Raw genomic sequence first — 22,080 nt, forward strand, 5'->3', positions numbered from 1 at the left:
GGCATCTATGGTGTGTACAGAAGTTGTGAAAGTTGGCGTACTGATTGGAGAGGACATTTTTTCACATAATGTATTTGCTGTTAAGCACCTTAAGCTGCATTATTTTGCATGAAAAGGTGCTATATAAATAAAGTTTATTATTATTATTAAAAAGTTTCCTTATCTAGCTAGTTAGCATAGCAACTAGATAACCATAGAAACCAGGAAACACAACTTTAGCTGCAAAGTTATGGATCTGTATTGACAAAAGGTCAATAGCGCCCCCCACCCTTGACCCTTCTAAAACAATGTTAAAACTGTGGCCAAGCAGTGAACTGCAACCAGTCTGAGTTAAATAGGACGATGAGACAACGGCCCTGTTTGAAATGGGTTAAAATGCTGTCTAACGAGTGACGTTCTGACTCTGATTCTGACTGGAGCGCGGGCCAAAAAAAATAAAAAAATCACGGGCCCCAAATTGGGCAGGCTTGCTCTAGAGAATAGTATTATACAAAACGGGTCTACATGTAAAAGGTTCGCAATGGTGTGTTTATTGAAAGTTTGCAGTAAGATTTTAGGTAACATTTAACAATCGTCTAGCTACCTGATTATTATCTACTTACTCATGACAATGAAATGGAGGAGTAATGTTTTAGGAGACCTTGTTTTCTGACCTTTAAGTTTTCTGCTCCATTATTCTCCTTACCCTTGTAAAAGTAACCTTACAAGCACACTGTATACCCACTAAACTCTTCTACAATATTTCTCCCCCACCTCAACCTCTATCAATTTTGTATGCATCATGTACCATGTTATGTTTGTATGTATTGTGTACATATACCACATGCTAATCCTGATACATGCATTATTTAATCTGCCATGTTCCTGATTGTTTCCCCTCCCCTTCTGCCACAATAGATAGTAGTTTTTCAAATCAAGGTTTCCTTTAATACACATTAAAGGAGCAGTCTGTGATTGTAATCCCATACACTTGTTGTCAAGTTCAGTAAGTTGCTCCTCACAGTCATTTAGCCGTCCGTCCACTGTTTGAGGACAAAGACATTTGGGGGTGAGGGATGTAATTTGTTGGTTGAGCGCAAACGTCATCAACCTTTCGCGAAACCAAAACCAAATTGCAGACTGCATCTTTAAAAAGGTGCTATATGTTATACTATTAGATTACAACATTGAAAAAAAAACTAGAAATGGCAATAGAATATGAAGAAATAACAGTTTGACGTAATGTTTTTTGAAAACAGCGCCTATGAACAGTATCCACAAAAGTTAGCATGCTAGCCAGCCTCTCTCATGATATCACTTTCTACCTCAAGAGGTGCTAGGGAGTCACTGTAGCAAAGGCAAATCAAAGGTGCCATCAAGGGGCATAAGCCCACATTATCAGGAATAGTGTTTTTTATAGCTAAAATCCCCTTTCAGAGGCAAAAGTGTTAGTGAAGAAATGGAAAGCTACACTTTTTGAACTACAGAGCCTCAATCCATTTTCAGAGTGCCGGATGTAATTTAGAAACAGACAAAAGCATGGCAATCCTGTAGTTAGTATCTACAAGTAGCTCAGTAGCAAGCCCCTCAGTTCAAATTGAAAAGTTATGGAAGTCGCCCGGAAGCTAGTAGTTTTCAATGTTACCATTTTCACATTTCCTGGTTCCAAAGAAAAAAATCCCTTTGAAAATATGAATGGATTCATGCAAAATCTGCAAAAATAAGGTGTGAGCAAAACAACGCCAGTACAAACCCTAGGCAAACCATTTGGTGAGTTAAAATGTAGTCATCAGTCAGTCTTATGTAACAAACTGTTGTCTTGTGTCAGAGATAAAGATCTTGCTATCAATGTGCATAAGCAGCGAAAGGTTTACATTGTTCCATTTGCATAGATATAGGAATTCCTGGATTTCGCCATTCATTTTGAAAACCAGGAAGATGTCCCACTGGGCGGGACCAAGGCGGGACAAGGACGTGTATGACCCCATGAAAGCCAATGGGAATATGGGACTTTTGCGTAAGCTCTTACAGAATGTTTGAGTGCCATATGGTCGTATAGTTGGTCTGGTTTAGCTGGATAGTTAATACATTATGATAGTCTATCATGTTTGGCATGGTATTTTATTAAAATAACTTTTTATTCAATTTAATCTGTTTTTGCTCATTTCTGGGATTCTGACTGAACAAAGTCATCATCAGTGAACACGCCAGCCAATCAGATCTAATTGTGGAGTAACGTAACAGGGTTGGGATCGCAGTCCAAACAGGCCCCACACCCGCCTGTCAACTAACGTTTGATAGAGTTTTAAGAGTTTCTAAGGTAAGATAGTTTGTAAGTAAGTAAGTAAGTAAGTGTGCACAACAAGCTAGTTACAGCTAAGTTATTTTATTGAAAGGCTCATAGATGTTTGGCTAACACTGTGAAATTAGAGTCTCCACTGTGAAGTGCTTGTAACCTGTGGTGTGCAGTCTGGCAACGGACTCAAATTGGCAACCTCGGGCATGGGAGACAGGCGTGCTAGCAAGGAGGCTAAAAACCATGGGCACTAGCATCTGCCAATAGCACGTCAGGGAGTGAGGTTTACTCACTGCACAGCACTGTACCTGCTGGCTACCGTTACACTCACCCCCCTAAACCTCACTCCCGTCCAGGTCACGGCACAAATGAAAGAACATGCATGCTGTTTTGCCATGTCTGACTGTAACCTGCGTCGTGTACACAAGCACAGTCCCGTGGTGCTAATGATTAGGCTACAACCCCTGGATTAGATATCTGTCGCTAGAACGCATCTTTTAGTTTCAGGGAATTATGTTCTGTAGAGTTCCACTGGCCATGAACTGACAGAGATGAATACCACTTGTTTTTAACATGTTTTAACATTTTAGTTTTACAGCCAATCCCAGTAACCTTTGAAAACTGGTGCAATTGGATTTGGGTCACGCTCATCGTAATAGCAGCAGACAACGCAATAGGCCATTGACAGGTAGGCTCATGTTAAGTCCTATCTATATCCCCAGCACTTTTCAAACCAAAACTGCGCCCATGGGAAAGGTGCCCACTCAGGGTTAACTGCAGGAAGGAGCGGGGAGACGCATTAGCTACAGTTATGTTTCGCTGTTGGCAGAGGGATAGCAACAGGCATATGTCGTCTATACAGAGACGAAATACAAATGCATTTCAACAAAATTGAATGCAGCGGGAGTTATTTTGTCAATTCTCCCAATCCCCAATCATTCTTTCATAAAACATTTTTTTATGGAACCTGGAAAAATGCTAATCCGCTGCATACAAAATGACTATGGTCACACCCACACTCTATGGTTAGCCTATCAACTAGCTGAAAATCTAAAGTGATGAAATGAAGGCCTTGGTTCACCTCGATTAAGTTAAAGGGAAACTTTGGGATTTGTCAACCTGGGCCCTATTATAGATTGTTTGGGGTCTAAACTTTTACTAAGGACAACTAACGATCAAAATCGATCCAGTATTGAGTTAGAACGCTAAAATCGCCAGCATGTCAAAGTAAACCGCTTGTTTTCGCCACTGACAGGATTGTAAATGTTTGGGTCTGACAACATGGAAAGGATCCCTACAGAAATACACCAGCGCCTGTTTAACAGAATAACTGTACAGAAACAGTAGAAAACGATTACAGCATTCACTAAATGGGGTGCCATGTCAGAGACAGGAAGAGGAGAAAGCTAAACTGTACAGATATTTTCTACAGGTCAAGTGGAAAATCCCTTTAATGTAACATAAATATGAATTGATGTTGATGGGGACACTAATGGTAGCCTAGAATATACATCTTTCATTCATGATTTTAATTTTTTTCATGCTACAAGTAGCTTCCGGCTCTTCCACCTTGGCCAAACTTTCTGTTTTGGAGAGGCAGGGGTGTACAAACGTAGTAATACACTGCCCCCAACCTGCTTGGAGTGGAGAGTATGAAATAGTTTAGCTCGCTAGCCGACAGCTAGTCAGGCTTACATATAACTTCTTTAAGGGGTTTTACACGGTTTCAAGGAAATGTATGATGAATATGGCTCTTTTTTAATACTAGCCTGAATATGTTTTTGTGATTTAAATTCTGATTGAGTGCGAGCGGTTCATTGACATACGTTTCAGACCTGTAGTGGTACTATACTTATATCAAAACCATAGTCCATTCGTTTAATAAATGTATTATTTAAGGTTATATGGGAACATGTTTTGAATGTGGCGGAGAACGATGATGTCAACAGGCCGCGATTTGCCAACCTAACCAAGATTAATATCATTATCAAGTGATGGCTTGCTATGCCTTATCTTTTATGAAAGCTATATTGTTCGAAGGATATAAAATAAGCTCTTCGGTCCCACTAGTAATAGAAGTGAACGACGTATGTAATGTACAACAACGAAACAAAGGCCGGAACTTTGTATTCCCGTCGAATGTGATTCAAATTTAGTTTAACAACGAAACACCGCTGCACGTATATTGCAAATACTTCACGCTGTATGTATGGAAAAGACTTGGGGTAGTTACAAAAGCTTCAGCAAAGGCAATCTACAGCTCACGGTTGATAATAAAACTAATACTAATGCCAACGTTAATACCTGGTAGGCTACAAGTGCACAACCAACTACATGGAATGCTGAATGAATCACAACTGATCTGGGCAAATGATTCAAGCATAGTTTAGTTTTGAAGCTTAAGAAACTTACCGCGTAAACAGTGTCGTCGGAATGTCGTGAGTTCAGGCGTTGCAAGCTGAAATGTATTCACAGAAAACTTTACACCAACAAGTTGCAAGGTAAAGCAACTGAACCGTATGCCATAAGCACATACAGAGGAGACAGTTGATGACGTACCATTATTGTGGACCAGTTTAAGGAGGAGCATATCCAAAAAAAACATTAGCAGTCTGGTGCCCTACTCTATTATGACATCTGCTGGCCAAGAACATCACAAAAAAAAATAAAAAAAAATAAAAAATATATCACAAATAAACATGAAAACAGAGATGTGAACATCAGTTGAACGAGAATAGCTAAATTATCAGATTACTTTAGATTTCATTCAAACTTGACATAAAAAAAAATCTATTCTTAAAAAAAAAAAATCGAAATGTCCTTAGTCTTGGCAATTGACATATTTACGTGGACACCAAAAAGTAACATTGTAATTATAAGATTACAAATGTTTCTTCTTCAGAATTCCAAAAATTAGACATAGGCTACCACTGTGGCTAACATTAAATGTAAAATCACTATTTTTGGCACAGTCACAGTCTATAAACCCCTTGTTTGAAAAGAAAAGGGCTGTCAAAAACAGCAGTTGCAATGTTACAAAGGGCAAACACAACAGGAATATCAAACCTCCACAGCTCAAATTTGAATAAAAATATTCACATTTATCAACTGCCACTTCATGTTTTTTTTATATCTTCATTTGCTTGTAAGATAGATTGTCATCCATTTTGTTAATGGAGCTCTTGTTTAAACATGATTTCTTGCTGTTCTAGCCAAACAGTGCAACAGTGCAGGGGTTTCTTCATGCTAAACCAAAGGTCTGTGACAGAGCACAACTGGTTAAATTAGGTTAAAAACCCACATTAACTGAGGCAAGTTAAGACTTAATTTCTAACAGCAACATCTCATCTAAATACAGGAAAGGCGTTGAATTGTAGATCTGGTTCCAGGCTGGATATTTCTACATTCAAAGGGATACAGCCTCAACTAAACAGAAACTATATTTCTACATTCAAAGGGATATAGCCTCAACTAAACAGAAATATAAACTATATTTCTACATTCAAAGGGATATAGCCTCAACTAAACAGAAATATAAACTATCTGCGGTAATTGTCAACAGCAATAAATTATTCCTCAAAATACAGGCCACTGGGACATTGTGCATTAGGTACTGGTGGCTTGTAGGATATTTGTTGGATGATATTTGTCTCCACGAAAGGTCATATTAGCAAACATGTGCAATAATCTTTGGCATCCAAATTTCAAATTTTGCCATAGCTAGATGATAATTGATCATTATCAATTACATAGTTAGTCCTAAAAAAATATTGGCAGAAACATGTTATTACTCATTATGGTGGCAGCTCTAGGGTTGACTCCTTCACCTTTGACCTTTAAAGCACTACATGGGCTGGCACCAAACCACAGTGAAAACCTTTTAAGACACTGGGCCCTAGTTTGAGGGTGAAAACAGGTGGCAGAAATGAGCAAACACCAGGACATGCTTCAAAGAGAGCAGTGAAGGTGTGGTCAAACACCAGGACATGCTCCAAAGAGAGCAGTGAAGGTGTGGTCAAACACCAGGACATGCTCCAAAGAGAGCAGTAAAGGTGTGGTCAAACACCAGGACAGGCTCCAAAGAGAGCAGTGAAGGTGTGGTCAAACACCAGGACAGGCTTCAAAGAGAGCAGTGAAGGTGTGGTCAAACACCAGGACATGCTCCAAAGAGAGCAGTGAAGGTGTGGTCAAACACCAGGACAGGCTCCAAAGAGAGCAGTGAAGGTGTGGTCAAACACCAGGACAGGCTCCAAAGAGAGCAGTGAAGGTGTGGTCAAACACCAGGACAGGCTCCAAAGAGAGCAGTAAAGGTGTGGTCAAACACCAGGACAGGATCCAAAGAGAGCAGTGAAGGTGTGGTCAAAGGCACTAAATAGGCAGAGCCAAGCTGAGGGTAATAAGAAAGCTTTAGTTACTTAAAACAGACCAATAGCATAGTCAAGCAATCCCTTTAAACTGACTGCGTCAGATAAGATTACAATGTAAGAAGTTGCTATGCTATATTGACCAATAGCATAGTCAAGCAATCCCTTTAAACTGACTGCGTCAGATAAGATTACGATGTAAGAAGTTGCTATGCTATATTGACCAATAGCATAGTCAAGCAATCCCTTTAAACTGACTGCGTCAGATAAGATTACAATGTAAGAAGTTGCCATGCTATATTGCCGCATGTTCTATTCAGTGTTGGCAAGGAGCGTTTTTTACAAGGAATAAACTATAATGCTTCTGCTATTGTTCAAAACAATTCATTTCGTTGAGACATAATTGTAGCTTGTCAGACATGTTTTGAAATGCCCTACCCACATCCCTTCGAACTGACTACTATGTTGTTAATCAGGATATGTTGACCCTTTATAAAAAAATAAAGGGTTAGGGATTCCACGACAAGCTAACTTTATTTTTTGTAGAGATCAATACAGCCCATCTCACATGTATTCTCTTTGCCTCAGATATTCACCCATCCAATAAAAACATTGTTCATAATTCACAGAAGACCTTTTGGCTCGTATTACATCCCCTTTCCAGATTCATGACAGTTGTCATAATTCACAGATGACAACTTGCATAAACATCAACTACACAAGGATAGCTAGCATTAACAGAAGGCCTAAACCCTGTTCTTCTTATGTGGATTAACAGGTTAGCCAGATAATATTGTTGACAATTTGACATGATTCTGGATCTATTGGTTCCTGTTGAAATTGTTGTCCCGGGAACATGTCTGTAAATTTCAAATCTACTCAACACATAAAACAAATTGCCGCACTAGACAAAATCTTGAAAACCGGATTTGAAAAACTGAAAATGGATGTTAAGATATTCCACAGCCAGGTAAGAATCACAAAAGTCCAATTTACCTTGTTCAGTGACAAATTGATGAAGCTGGGACTCACCAGACCACTAGCATGGAGGTCCTGACAGAGTCTGTGAGGGACCGAGGCGGTCACCCCACGTTATTGGGATGTGGACTACTGGACTCGGTTGTGAAGTGGAGAAAAACAGTGCAGGAGATGGTGGCTTCATATAAAAATATATGCATTTACTTACAAGGGCTAGGTTGACCCCAAAACATGTGCCCACACAATGAACAAAGAAATCAAACATACAGACCGTACTCACAGGAACTCAAGCACCTGGCACCCTAGGCACCTGCTTGGCCCATTTAGGCCCAATACCAGCACATTCAGGGCACAAGCCAGGCCCCAAACTAGGCCCAGGCACTAAGCCTGAAGCGAAGTACGTAATACTAGCGACACAGAAAATAATCCCATAAACTAGGCACACAGACAAGGCATAAAGACAAGGCAAACAGTGTCCACACAGTTGGACGTAGTACACACTACCTGGTACCTTACACCAGGTAAGCGCTATACCTTCCTGCCTCAAAATAGTCTCTTTCCCAGTCCTCTCACTCATGAATGATGCTTCCTTTAAATAGGGCACAGCCGCTTTGGCTTAATTATTCCAATTATTCCACTGTCGTGGGGAAGCCTGGACCCAACCATTGTGGTGGGGGAGTCCGTTTTTAAAGGGCCACATCCCTTTTCTTGCCACAGTGAGAGGGGAGGGAATTCACCTTCTCACATTCCTCCAGTAAAAAAAAAAATGTTTTGTGCTACATTAGAACTCTTTTTGAGACATCACGGATAGATTTGATGTCTCTCAATGCTCATCCTTGAAGTGCTGGAACTAACCTGTTCCCTGGCCCAGTTCTGCATTCCCTGAATTACAGAGTGCCACAAGAGGGCTATGACAGTTGTCTTTAATTGCCTATGTCGTCTTGAGAGCGTCACTATTGATGGCTGTTTTGAAATATGTTTACTGGGCCACCAGGCAGAGAACCTGATGTCAGAATGTTGAGGGCTTCTGTGTGTGTGACAACTTGGAGCCACCAATGGGGGGTATCTTCTAGGGCTGAACGATTTGGGAAAATAATCTAATTGCGATTTTTTACCAAAATATTGCGATTGCGATTTAATATGCGATTTTTTTTTATCCTCTTTTTTCCCAACAAAACGTAATGAATGATTTAAATATGACCAACACAATATTAGATACATTTAGTGTAAAATATTCTTTCCCACATTTTACATTTTTATTTAACTGCTCATTACAGAAACAAGAACAACAAATCGGTGGCTTTGCCACTGTGCATTTAAGTAATTTAAAAAAAAGTAATTTTAAGTATAAACACTAGGCATGCACTTTTTAAACACTGTGTGCAAAATGCACCATCTTAAAAAAAAATAAAAAAATCGCGAACGTTGCGGTTAGAAAATCGCGTTCTATCATATCGCGATTAAATCGCAAATGCAATTAATCGTTCAGCCCTAGTATCTTCTAGGACATAATGCTGATCTCCAACCACGTCCCCATCATTATTACTCCCAATGGGGTCTGAGGGGGAGAGAAAGAAATGTGAGGATTAGTCGAAGCTATGGTGGCTGTTGAAGTACCAATGAATCATGGTGATTGCCTGCACCTTGCAAAACATGTGCGTTGACATTTTGGATGTCTGGCAGTATTTTTCCATGTCCCACATGGGAGGTGAAGAGAATGCTGCCAAGGGGAGGTGGATGTTCAGTTTGTTAGATATGTATTTTAACAATATGTGTTGTGTTGTGTTGTGTGCGTGGTGTGTGTAAATATATGGTTTTGGGTGCATATTAATGCAAATCATTGAGTTGTTTATGGGACTTATGTGGGGAGGGCTCCCCCACTGGACTTCAATGGTTGTGTCCAACTAGGTCTGATTAAACCAATTTGGCTCAAAGTGCTGTATTATTTAAAGGGTGCCTCCTTTCTTCAGAGGGGGCGTCAGAGAAAGAGTGCTTGCCTGCTGTGGGGTTGAGCAAATTATGCTAGACTGAGTTGATAGTTTGGAGAACTTACGTCGTATTTTTGCTTTTATTTCACCTACTCCAGTCAGCCCACATCCCAACACGTCGGGTGGCTGCCTCGGTCCCTCACACTTTGACATTTCAGCTTTTTATTGTCTATAAATGAATATTATGTATCGTGTCAACTGTGAGTTTGGATGGCACTTCCACATGCCATTCTTTTGTCATGTTTTTTTTTCTTCTGTTTTCTTTGCACATGTTTCAAAAGACAACATCATTGACAACTAAGGCCTATAAATTAGAGCTGTGAAAAATAACGCGTTAACGCGTTATGATTAAATTACAGGATTAATGCGTTCATTTTTTTTAACGCATTTAACTCATGCGCAGAATGACCTTCCAATATACCCACAATTCCACTCAATCTGCACTAGTTCACCGTTTCTAATGCAGTCAGACGGCAGCTGCTATCCAAACAAACAAACAACATGGATAATTCTGATGAACCTGAGGACTTTCCGGATGGGAAGTTCGTGTTCCAAAAAAGGAAAGATGGAACATTCAATAAAAGTGATATGTACACTCTGCGGGAAGACGTTATCGTTTCACCGTACAAATGCGTTGGTCAGCAAGGGGAGTTCAAGTTGACTAGCACTGTTGCCAAATGGATTGCAAAAAGCTGTAGACCGATTAATATTGTTGAGGACGAGGGGTTCACCGAAGTTTTGCGAGCATCAAAGCACCTCAAAGACGCACAATAATGACAAAAATCCACGAGCTGTATGAAGCTGAAAAGAAAAAAAAGGAAAATGACTTGGCTGCTACGAAACATGTGGCGCTGACAGGGGATCACTGGACCTCTGTGAGTAACGATAACTACCTGGGTGTAACTGCACATCTAATCACCAACGAATGGAAGTTAAAGTCGTTTACACTAACGTGCATGAAAACAGAAGAGCGCCACTTTGCAGAGGCATGTGCAGAATAGTTCCAAACTGTTGCAAGCAATTGGGCAATTGAAGACAAAACGACCACTAGGGCCTTTATGTGGGTTGTTTGACAAAAAAGAGAAACATTTTCAACCATCCTATGAAAACAATGGCTAAGAAGACCAAATCATTTCTGTTTGATTTAAAAAGAAAAGAAAAAAAATGTATTCAACCATACAATGGCTAAGAAGCCCAAATTCTGTTTAGGATGAAGATTATATTAATGTTCCATACGGAATAGCAAAGATGACTGCTAAATGAATGAATAAAAATGAATAAAAAAAGAAAACATGTTAAATGTATATATCCGTCTTTTGTCATAAATCTTTTTGTTCTCACAAAAATATACAGAGAAAATGGGTAATATGTGATTAATCCTGATTAATCCACAGAAATCTGTGATTAATTTGATTAAAAATTTCACAGCCCTACTATAAATATAACTATGATGACATTTTATGCTGTAAGGTTTGCTGTTTTAGTCGTATGTTTTGACAATCTGGCCACAATATACGCATTAATACTTAATGTTTTTATTATACAACCCTATTGACATCAGTGTTAAAACACTCACTAAAAAAACATTCATGTGTAAATGTATTTATCAAAATATAGGCATACAGAGACAATACATACAGACAAACTAAGCTAGCCTTTAAAATGGATGTCAACGATGAATGTTACAGTTTTGGTCACATGACAGAACAGACTGGTACTTCTTTAGAGAGTCAGTGAATGTTACAATTCTGGTCACATCACAGAACAGACTGGTACTTGCAGGCATACATGACCCAAGTAGCACAGGTTGACTCAGGATAGGCAAACACCCGGACTCGCACTGCCAACCGCACTTGGTCTCCACGACAACAAACTATCTCCTCACAGAAATGTGACCTGTTCAAAAAAAGACAGCATTCATTTTATGGATTGTCTTATAAACAGAAGATTCAATTCAACTAACCATCAGACATTTTTGCACAGGCCAGGTTTTCACTGCTTTTTCAATTTTGTTCTCGTAAAGCACTGAAAAGCTGATGAGTGAACAATAAATGATGAATGTCCATTACATTACAATGAAAGATTATGTAGAAACAGTCATAAGAGTCACCAGTTTGTGTAATAGAAAGTTAAGTGCGTTAGAAATCAAAGTACAGCTTAATGAATGCCATGCCGTTATGATCTAACTGTGTCCAGAATGAACTAAACTTTACAGAGGCAACTTTCAAACATTCCAGCGCATAACAAGAATAAAAATGATATAAAAAAAAATTAAAAATAGGACTTCAGAGTGAACACTCCCACAATGCAACACCATGAAAAAAAAAGAATTACATCCAATAAAATGACTATTTTAGTTCTCACCAAATATAGTTTAATATTGTGAACTACAAGTTTGTCAATTTCTTTGTTCAAAATGAGCCAAAAAAATTATTTTGAACATCACTGAAGCCTGCATTCATGATTTACATTTACATTTACATTTAGTCATTTAGCAGACGCTTTTATCCAAAGCGACTTACAAGGATGTATACACATTTTTACATTTACACTGATGGCACACTGCACATCAGGAGCAATTAGGGGTTCAGTGTCTTGCTCAAGGACGCTTCGACAGGGAATCGAACTAGCAACCTTCTGATTACTAAACGACTTCTCTACCCCCGTACCACTGTCGCCCCATGATGCACAGAAGGTTACGTACCTGAGGCTGGTGGCAAAAGCTCGATGTGCATTATGGTGCAGGAATTGGATAGGGAAACCTTTAAATGTGTGGCCATCAGGGACCGCTCTCCTAACAGCATCCTGGAACTCCTCATTGCCACAGGAGACACCTGTGCATCGCTCAAGCTCGTAAGCTACCAGTGCTGCAGAGAGCAGGTATGACAGGTTGTCGTCCCACACTGTGGCCAAACCCAGGTCCTGCAACACATGTTATATCATTTCAATATCAGTGCATGGTTGTACTAATCAACACATGCAATATCACTGCATGGTTGTACTAATCAACACTGCTTTTTCCCCTTGTGATGTGTGCTGCCTACCTTCCTGTGCTCAGCCAACACGTGGCGCAGCTCCAGCTCCATCTGATTACTAGCCTGGGCTGGATCAAGTGAGGAGGCGCAGAGGGAGGGGACTGGAGGTAGGGAGGTTGTGGATCCAGAGGCACACACAGAGTTCAGTGCCTCCGCACTCATAGCCTTCCAGCAAGAGTGGTCTTGGAAGTCAAAAACACACAACTGGACAGAATCTGTAGGCTGGCAGTTGGCCAGGAAAGTCTTCTGGTTAAAGACACAGCCAATAGTCTGATAGGGGTAGGAAGGTTTAGGCTGGGGTGTCAGATGATCATCCGGATCAATTGGCCGATGGAGGTACCTGAGGAATGACGTGCATTGGTTATGGAGGGAAATGTGGAGAAAATAAACATAAACAAACACACACACACACAGAGAATATACAATGCCCAGTCAAAAGCCTGGATACACCTACTCATTCAGTGTTCTTTATTTATTTTAATTATTTTCTACTTTGTAGATTCATACTGAACATCAAAACTATGAAAGAACACATATGGATGTATGTAGTAAACAAAAAGGGTGTTAAATAAACCAGAAAAAAAATATTCTGGTTTGTTTAACACTTTTTAGAGTCTTCAAAGTAGCCACCTTTTGCTTTGATGACAGCTATGCACACTCTTGACATTCTCTCAATCTGATTCACATCTGATCTGATTGTCGTGTGGTTTTCAATTAAAAGGTGTGCCGTGTCAAGAGTTAATTTGTGGAATTGTAGGATTTCTGGAGCCGCCCGGTCCTTTGTGTCTGCACATGCGCTACTAGGATCGGCTAGCGATTGCGATTCAGAGCTAGCCACCTTTCTGCTGGATAAGTAAGTAGTTTATTTGCTGTCCTGCTTTGTCTTGTCTTGCAGTTAGTGGATGTTTGACTGTGTTAGCAAAGTTGTTGACTCGCTAGTTTGTCATAAACAAGGAAAGCACATTTCAACAGGTTTTGCCGCTAGGGGGAGCTCCAAGCCAAAAACTCCTTAGTGCTGCTTTAAGACATGAAGGTAAGTCAATCCGGAAAATGTCAAGAACTTTGAATTTATCCTCAAGTGCAGGCACAAAAACCATCAAACGCTATGATGAAACTGGCTCTCATGAGGAAGACAAAGAAAAGAAAGACCAAGAGTTCTCTGTGCTGCAGAGGAGAAGTTCATTACAGTCAAACGCTATGATGAAACTGGCTCTCATGAGGAAGACTAAGGAAAGAAAGACCAAGAGTTCTCTGTGCTGCAGAGGATAAGTTCATTACAGTCAAACGCTATGATGAAACTGGCTCTCATGAGGAAGACTAAGGAAAGAAAGACCAAGAGTTCTCTGTGCTGCAGAGGAGAAGTTCATTACAGTTAACAGCCTCAGAAACCACCATTACCAGCACCTCAGATTAGAGGCCACATAAATGTTTCACAGAGATCAAGTAGCAGACAGATCTCTACATCAACTGTTCAGAGGAAACTGCGTGACACAGGCCTGGCCTCCACATTCACCTGACCTTAACTCAATTGAGATGGTTTGGGACCCTACAGGGGTGGAGCACATATAAAAACAATCCATTTTGAGGCAAACAGTAATGACATATTTTAAGCATGTAAAAGTTTGCTACTTGTAGCATTTCAAATGTTTCCCTTCATAATTGAAAATTGGTCATGAATTACTCATTATTAAGGGTTTCAGTACAACTCTTGATAACTCAAAACCGGATCCATTCATGTCCATTTGCACATGTTGCAGCAATCACTGCTGCGACTAAGATCAGGGGGGTATTCGTCGTACGTGGTTTAGTGACAAACCTGGATAAGTTAACTCAGAGTAAGTGGTAAACCTCCTGATAAAAGAACCCCCATTGGTTCATTCTCCTAGCAAAACAATGTCAGAGGGCTCTTCTATTAGGAGGTTTACCACTTACTCCGAGTTAACTTATCCAGGCTTGTCACTAAACCACGTACGACGAATACCCCCCAGGATGTCTTTGTGCGACTCGCAAAACAAGCACTTTTGCATTTAGCGTTTGGATTACCTCATACATGGCCATGTTTTTTAAAAAAAAAAAAATCAATCAGATATAGACAAAAAGTCTGTCCTCTGCTTCCAGAGCTGAAATGTATACATAAAGTGACTGCCAAAAATGTAAAGATTTCAGAGAACAGCATCTCTGACTGTCTCAAGAGAAGAAGGAGGGACATTGTCCTTCCACTTCCTTTCCTTCAGTTCTGTCTTCTTTTATAGACACGTCTGTTCTCTCTTCTTTTATAGACACGTGTGTTCTCTCTTCTTTATAGACACGTCTGTTCTCCCTTCCAGCTCAACACAAACTTGTTATGATTGAGTGCAGTCATGATCAGTCATACACATGCTCGTTCTGTTGTCTATTATGGGACTTGGAATGGAAACCTTCATGAAAACATTTAAAAAAAAGAAATATGTAAGAAGGAATGTACAGTAAGGTCAGGCTCAGAAATAAATCTCGACAGGATGAACAGGACCCAGAAGCACAACGTATTATATGGTTACTTGCCATAACGATTCCTCCAAAATATCTCTTGTATGCCTAACTCTTACTGATGATAAGTGAACGGACATCTTGCGGAATAATATGAGATGTCAATCAGAAGCATAAAACCCGTTGCCAATGGTAGTGGTCAATATAAAGGAATATTGGACTTCCGAACGTTAGGGTGGCCCATTCAAATCAATGGAATATTCTGAAGAGCCATATAGTAAAACGAATTACTACAGCCCATTCACATACAGCAAAATCACATACAGACACAACACAGTTTCACAGTCAGTAGGCTGTCCTGTATCACAGCTGTCGGAGTGTTTACCTTACCTTACCTGTTAGCAGTCAGGCTTTCCCAGAAGGTGACGGAGCCATCAGTGCCACAGGTCATGACCCACACATGAGGAGTGTTTTTTGCCTTGGTGCCGACACATACGTAGGCATCCAGGCCAAAACCTAGGAGCAGGCTGCACAAGAGGGTAGCATGGTCCTCACAGTCTCCCTGAGAAGAGACATACATGTCATCAGCGTCATGCTTCAACACAGTAAGATTGAGACGGCAGGGCAATCTACACAGTTCTCATATGTGTGTCATATGTGTGTCATATGTGTGTCATATGTGAGCATTAGAAACGGTAAAAACGGTGCCAAATGAGTTGAAGTGTTTTCTTTGATACCGTGGGAAAACTGTGTTACAACCATGTAAAGGAGTTAGTGCCTGAACCCACGCAAACCCTCACTGGATGTCACATAGATAAACGTCCATAGCAGTATGGAGAGGGAGGCTACCTGAATGTGTGGACTTGAATAACCCTGTTCTGAACCCTGAGTCTATTGATTGACATATGTGCGTGTGCGTGTGTGTGTGTGCGTGAGTGTTATAGTCTCTCTCTCTCCCGCTCTTATGGGGCAATGACCCAATTTGATTAGCTTGCCCGAATGTTCACTTGAATGAGTTCACTAAATTTGCATGGTTAAAAAGCTTGAAATAATGGTGTACTATTATACTGGATGACTTGAAATAATGGTGTTCTATTATACTGGATGACTTGACAGCATATTGCCATCATTATATTAAATACATACATACACACCTGATGTGTTTCGCACTGTTTAAACTGGGCTGGGCAGCACATCTATGACATCACACACGATGCACAAATCCGCTTTACACGTTCAAATTACAGCCTTAGATTAGAATTGGATTTCATGGCCATCAGTGTTTACCTGCCTTTAAGAGGTTATAGGAAGCATCCTTCCATATAGTGTACGTATTACACATGAATCAAAGCATCCTTCCATATAGTGTACATATTACACACGAATCAAAGCTAGATGGTTGTTCCATGGGTGAAGCCATAGTGTGAGAAGTCAGACCTTGTTCCTGCACAGGAAAGCCATCATAGTACACCACTGCTCACGGTAGCTGCCACCGCCAACCATAGGTACCCTTTCCTGGGCCAGTAGGCTTACGAAGCGGGCGGCCTGGCGTGGAGATTCTAAAAGCCGACCTCCCCGAAGAATGCACACATATGAGCCGACGGGTCGATTAATGCCATTCTCATCCTGTAATACACAAGCACAATGGCATAAACCAACAACACAAACTTGACACAAACACATAGCTGCATGCATGTAGATATACACAGAAAACTAGCAAACTAGCTCAATTAATTGTCACTTACTTAAATATAAACACCTTATCAATGAACTCTTAATTTTGTAACAATGGTAAGTACACGCATATTTTAAATGTTCTTCAATTCTTTAATAATGCTACTGTAACATAAGCCTACACAATGCATGCATCCAAGCCTATACTACGGGGCAAAAAGCTAACGCTAGCCAGCATTTAGTTTACGAGTGTGGGGTTTATTCTAAGACAGTACTGTGCACAAGTTTTAAGCATGTCCGAAATAATGCTGTAAAGTCAGATGATTTCAAAATGACTTAGTATATAATAGTTTTACCTTTCAATCAACATAAAAAGTGAATATAAAAGAATATTTCAAAATCTAAATAAGCATACTAATATAAAAGAACAAATAACTGTTAAGACCAATCCTTTTGTAGTAGTACTGCCTGAAAGTACAAAATCACTGCTTTCAGAGAGTGACAAATATCTTCAAACAGAAACACGAAACTAAGATACACAACAGCCAGCATTCAGCCCTTCACACCCACCTGAGCAAAGATCTTCACAAGCTTGTTCTGATGGGATGGGCGAATCTCTAGAAATTCCCTCCACCACTGCTTAGCATACACTAGAAATAAGCGTTCCTTTTCCGCAGTCTTCTGCCTCTCCAGGGATTGCTGGAGAAAAAGGTATTCCAAGTATTTATGGAATAAGAGCAAAAACCATCCTGCCAGCTCAATGTTGGTAGGTTGGAATCCCTCAATATACCTTCACATTAGTCATCAGCAGTCTATCATAACCATTATCATCAGTGACTGCTCTCTATACTGGGTATTGAACCCAAGATGTTCTGGTAAATTCACTATAAGGAAATACTATAGAACGGTCATATACTGCCGCATATCAAGGTCCTCTAGCTGTCCATTCAGTGTACGTGCTTAAAAAGAACTCTGGTGAGCCGAGTCCTGGCTCTGTAACAGTCAAACAAACATAGTGTTTAGCACCGAGCCATGGACTATTCCAGCCAGTCAACACATTGCTTCAGGAGCACCTAAGGAAGCGGTGTGATTTGATTGGCACAGACATTGTTAAAATATGCATCTTTAAAAAATGCCGTATTCAACTGGTCGCTTTTATGCTACACTGGGCCAAAGTGCTGGATGATTTTTATTGGGCCTGGGCAACACCGCCCTCCGTACACCAAGTGGAAGACTTCCTGCAGGAAACTTCCTGAGGGAAACCATTGTGTAGCTCAGTGCACCAAGGTCACATGATCAATCAAAATGGAGGGTGCAAACTAATATATGTGAGTTTTTCACACAGGCAGAAATATGGGCAACCTTGGAAACGCAACAGCTCCGGCAAATGTATTATCCATACATATCATCGTCACTTTCCTTGTCACTGCAGAATGATCCAATTCGATCTCCATCTTTACTGTAATTTTTTTCTGGGATGTGAAAATAAAAACTATACTTCAGAAAAGTTTTATTTCATTGGAAGTTTGAATTGTTTGTTTAGCTAGCATAGTTGCCATTCTTGCCGTGAGTGGCAATCAAAGAAAATGAGTAATTACAGTTGATTAGAATTCAAACTTGGGGGGGATCTGACATGGAATGACTGAAATTAATTAAATAGAAATAGTTGCAATCAATATGAGTTAAGTTAGCTTTTATTATTTGCTATCCAAGGCCTACAGAACCACACAAGTAGTTCTCCGTCTCTCCTCCTCCTCTGCAATGATCCCGTGTCTTGACTGACTGTCAACACAATTAACTCAATGTTTGCTCAATTACAAATCATCCCTAACATATATATATATATATATAACAAGTTTTCCTCTGCTCCTCTGTCATGGTTTGGTCAATCATCAAATTCAATTTTTACTTTAAAAGGTACATTTACAAAATCGGTAATCTTTCGTGACTTAGGGCAGTTTGCGCACCGTGCTTGGAGCCTGCTGCTTGCAGCTATTTTGTATTCATGATTGTGTGCGTGCACAAGCCGTTATATAGTGTTACACACCCTTTAAGTGTACAGACGACAGAATCACAAAGTATAGTCCTTTACATTTTAGGAAACCTATGGATCTTTGGAGTAAATAACCTTGGTTTATTGATTCAAAAGATCGGTAGGGTCTGAAGTTTATGAGAGTCAAAATGTGGGAAAGGTAGATGGTAGGTACTTTAAAACCACTTTTCACTGTGTCTTAACAGTACAATGAAATATGACATAACCATTACATCTCAAAGTTGAAGTGTTTTTCAACTCTTGGGACTAGAAGCACTAAGTTTCACCAATACAGCGGCCACTTTTGGCAGCTGACACTTAGCCGTCCATATTGGTGTCAGCCGCCTCAAATTGGTTTTACCAATATCAATGCAAATGCACTCTCTCGCCATCAGGAACAACTGTAAATGTGTCCATCAGGTAGTTTTTTTTTTTTTTGCAGCAATCTCAATTGTACCATGCGGTTTGACCCGCTGTGAGTGACATTATATTTTACAGATAGCGGAGCAGCCCAATCTACCTCCTTTACACACTAGCCAAAGATATCCCTCCACATATGATTCTGTAGACCTATTACACTGCACAAAATAGTAGAGACAGAGGACTTGGCCGACAATGTTACTTGAGATAATGACAGTACAAACAGTTTTTAAAGTGTAACTGTCTCCCTTCAACACAAGCCCATATAAAGACTTTGGCTTTTTTTAATGATTTATCAATACACCTTAATAGTGTGTAGATATTAGAAGGTTTTTTTCACACTTCTCTCTGAAACTAGGGTCTTTTTATTTCAGACCAATATTTAGTGTTTTCATACAAAATCTTTGTCTTACCTGAGTAGCAATGACATCAATAGACAGGTGGTCCGCCAGGGGAGGATAGAGCTCAAGCTTCACATTAAGAACTCCAACAGGCACTTTGCACTCATTCCCTGCAGCCCCCACACACAAATACACAAAGACGGTCAATTCGCTGTTAACAGAAGCCAGTTGCAACAATTCAGACACAACAATTGAAAGCTGTTTTATGAAAGGTAACAGTATTTTGTGAAGTATAATTACAATACTAACAAAAAAGCTGTTCAGACCACAATCTGAAATACATATTATTGAGTCAAATTCAAAAGCTGGCAAAGAGGAGCTTGAAGAGCAGTTGAAGAGCAGTTACTGACTAAGGTGACTAGACTCCTGAAATAAAAACTGGATTTCTTGGGAATTTCTGTTTGTCTGTCTGTTTTTAAATCATTGTTAAAAACTGAGACATTTCTGAAGACAGTTCCAGCTGGGGATAGGCCACCAAAAACGGGCACTGTCTCTGGCAAATGGGGCCATCTGGTCACCCAACCACTGACTGTCACACAGTCTAATTTTGGTGGTGATTATGTTCTTGTCAAATGATTCTCACCAACTCCAAGAAGCTCAATGGCAATGCTGGTCCTTCCGTGGGGAGCACAAAGCACCGTTCGCCAGTCCAAGAAGTGTGAGGACACGAGCACAGTATCCCCTGATGTTTCCGTCTTGATAAGCACCATGTGGATGGGATCGCACATGGAGAGCATTGTGGAACACTCAGCCATTTTGTTTCCATTCCCTGGGAAAACATTCATAAACTACATGTATACTACAATACAATGAATTGGTCTTTTATATAGTAGCAAGCTTCCTGGCCCATCACTGTGAGAGTATTTTTTTTGTTTTACATTCACATTTTTTTTTTTAATTTGTTTTGTAATATCAGGACAAAAGACAACACACCTTAGAAAAACTACATCCTACCTGTTGCACCTTGATGGACCTCTAATAAAAAGCCCTCTTGTAGATCTGGTTCACAGGCGCAAGGTACAGGTTTGGAACGAAAGCGCTGGTTACGGAAGTTCAGACAGAGTGTTAAGGTAGACCAGATCACACCAGGACTTTTTTCCGGCTCCTGCAAATGCTCAAGAAAAGCCTTTCCTCCGAGGACTTGAACATACAGGTATCTTCTTTTGGGATCAATGTTAACTGACAAGAGGAAAGAAATCGCGTGAATAAAAAACATCCAAAATCCATACTTAAATGACAGTCTCTGTGCAGTAAATAAAATGAAAACAAATAGTTTCACAGTTTAAGATGCGGTGCGCAGTTTATGGTTTACTCACTTTTCTCGGCATGAGTCACACTGATGTTTTCAGGCTTGTCTGAGCGCTTCTCTGAAATCTCTGTTTCTGTCTAGGAAAACAAAAACAATAAGGCCGTTGATGGGAGTAGGTAGGATGATGTAGTTTGCATTAGGACGTATCTAGGCAGCTAGCTTTACCACGCTGTCAATGTGTAACGTTAAGTCCTTCATAACATCATCAACGATTCCCCTCTGCTGCAAAGCAAGCATTAAGTCCTCTTCGGATCCAAGACGCCGTCCAGGATCAAAGCCCTCTCTTGGTTCTGCCAGTATGTCACGTATCTTGTCATGGATATTCAGCTGATGGACAGATTGGGACATCCACATTAGCGTTCCAGTTACGTTTTACAAACTAAGCAGCTAAGTTAGATACGTCTTTAGTCCAGCATTACTGCTACTTAGCCATCTGGCGAATCAATGGACAATAAACTTAATCTAATATTTCCAATAAACGATCTCATATTTCCAAGTACTCATGCAATTCTGTCACTTAAGGTTGGCTAACGTTATTCACCTTAACTAAATGATCGCGGATTGTCCGTCTTAGATCAGATGCTTTATCGGTCGGTAGAGACATAGCTTGATGTAAGCCTGACCTCAACGGGAAACTCCTGTAGCCTAGATACTTTCTCTAACGTCAGGCTACAAAACTACTAAACTTCGGAGAGACTTCCGGTCCAGATTTCTGGGTGGAAGACGGTAAAAATACAAAATAAAAGCCCAGGAATACAGCGGTATAACAGCACGAACGAAACGATTTTACTTTGATTTAATCCATACAGCGGTAAAGCATTTAGACATTTAATGCTCTAAAAACATGTGTAGGCCTAATCGCCCCATTGCACCAATGTTGTTAGCCTATATTTTATTTGTATGCTTTAGTGTGGTATAACAAACTACACCAATCTCACAATTGTTCAGAGAAAAGTGTTATATTGCAAGAAGAAAGGAACAGGAGGCAGGCATGTAACTTCAAACACTTTATCTAAAGTAGGCGCATGTATTCGGCATGGTACATGAGAGGCTTCATCCTCGAACACTAAGTACTTCTCTCCCAGTACATGGTAATCCCACACATAATAATACAGCGACACCTAGTGGTGTGGTTGCA

The 22,080-nt window shown here is 40.2% G+C and overlaps 2 protein-coding genes across 2 annotated transcripts in view; both read right to left on the reverse strand.

Annotated features, from left to right (window-relative positions):
• LOC105901278 (neurocalcin-delta A) overlaps positions 1 to 4,917 on the reverse strand; it is a 31,266-nt gene extending 26,349 nt beyond the window's left edge. The window contains exon 1 of the mRNA XM_012828708.3: positions 4,688 to 4,917. Coding sequence (XP_012684162.2) covers positions 4,688 to 4,880 — 193 coding nt within the window. The 5' untranslated portion in view covers positions 4,881 to 4,917. The remainder of the gene's footprint in view (positions 1 to 4,687) is intronic.
• Positions 4,918 to 11,191: 6,274 nt separating this feature from the next.
• cep76 (centrosomal protein 76) lies at positions 11,192 to 21,652 on the reverse strand. The gene is made up of 12 exons (XM_012828714.3): positions 21,484 to 21,652; positions 21,108 to 21,269; positions 20,950 to 21,019; positions 20,588 to 20,812; positions 20,217 to 20,402; positions 19,646 to 19,743; positions 17,351 to 17,479; positions 16,544 to 16,732; positions 15,502 to 15,668; positions 12,650 to 12,980; positions 12,310 to 12,527; positions 11,192 to 11,501 (listed from the first exon to the last, which is right to left on the reverse strand). Exons 1-12 carry the CDS (start codon positions 21,544 to 21,546, stop codon positions 11,363 to 11,365), a joined length of 1,977 nt encoding a protein of 658 aa, XP_012684168.2. The 5' UTR covers positions 21,547 to 21,652; the 3' UTR covers positions 11,192 to 11,362.
• Between the last annotated feature and the right edge of the window lie 428 nt (positions 21,653 to 22,080).

The sequence above is a fragment of the Clupea harengus genome, chromosome 11 (assembly GCF_900700415.2).
Source record: "Clupea harengus chromosome 11, Ch_v2.0.2, whole genome shotgun sequence".
Classification (NCBI taxonomy): Eukaryota; Metazoa; Chordata; class Actinopteri; order Clupeiformes; family Clupeidae; genus Clupea; species Clupea harengus.

Excerpts from the sequence above, each read along its gene's own strand:
- cep76 (XM_012828714.3), bottom strand. The coding sequence starts at position 21,546 with ATGTCTCTACCGACCGATAAAGCATCTGATCTAAGACGGACAATCCGC. Across the intron at positions 19,744-20,216 it reads CATTGAGCTTCTTGGAGTTG|GGAATGAGTGCAAAGTGCCT; the intron begins GTGAGAATCATT and ends TGGGGGCTGCAG. Across the intron at positions 12,981-15,501 it reads GAAAGCCTGACTGCTAACAG|GTACCTCCATCGGCCAATTG; the intron begins GTAAGGTAAGGT and ends GTCATTCCTCAG.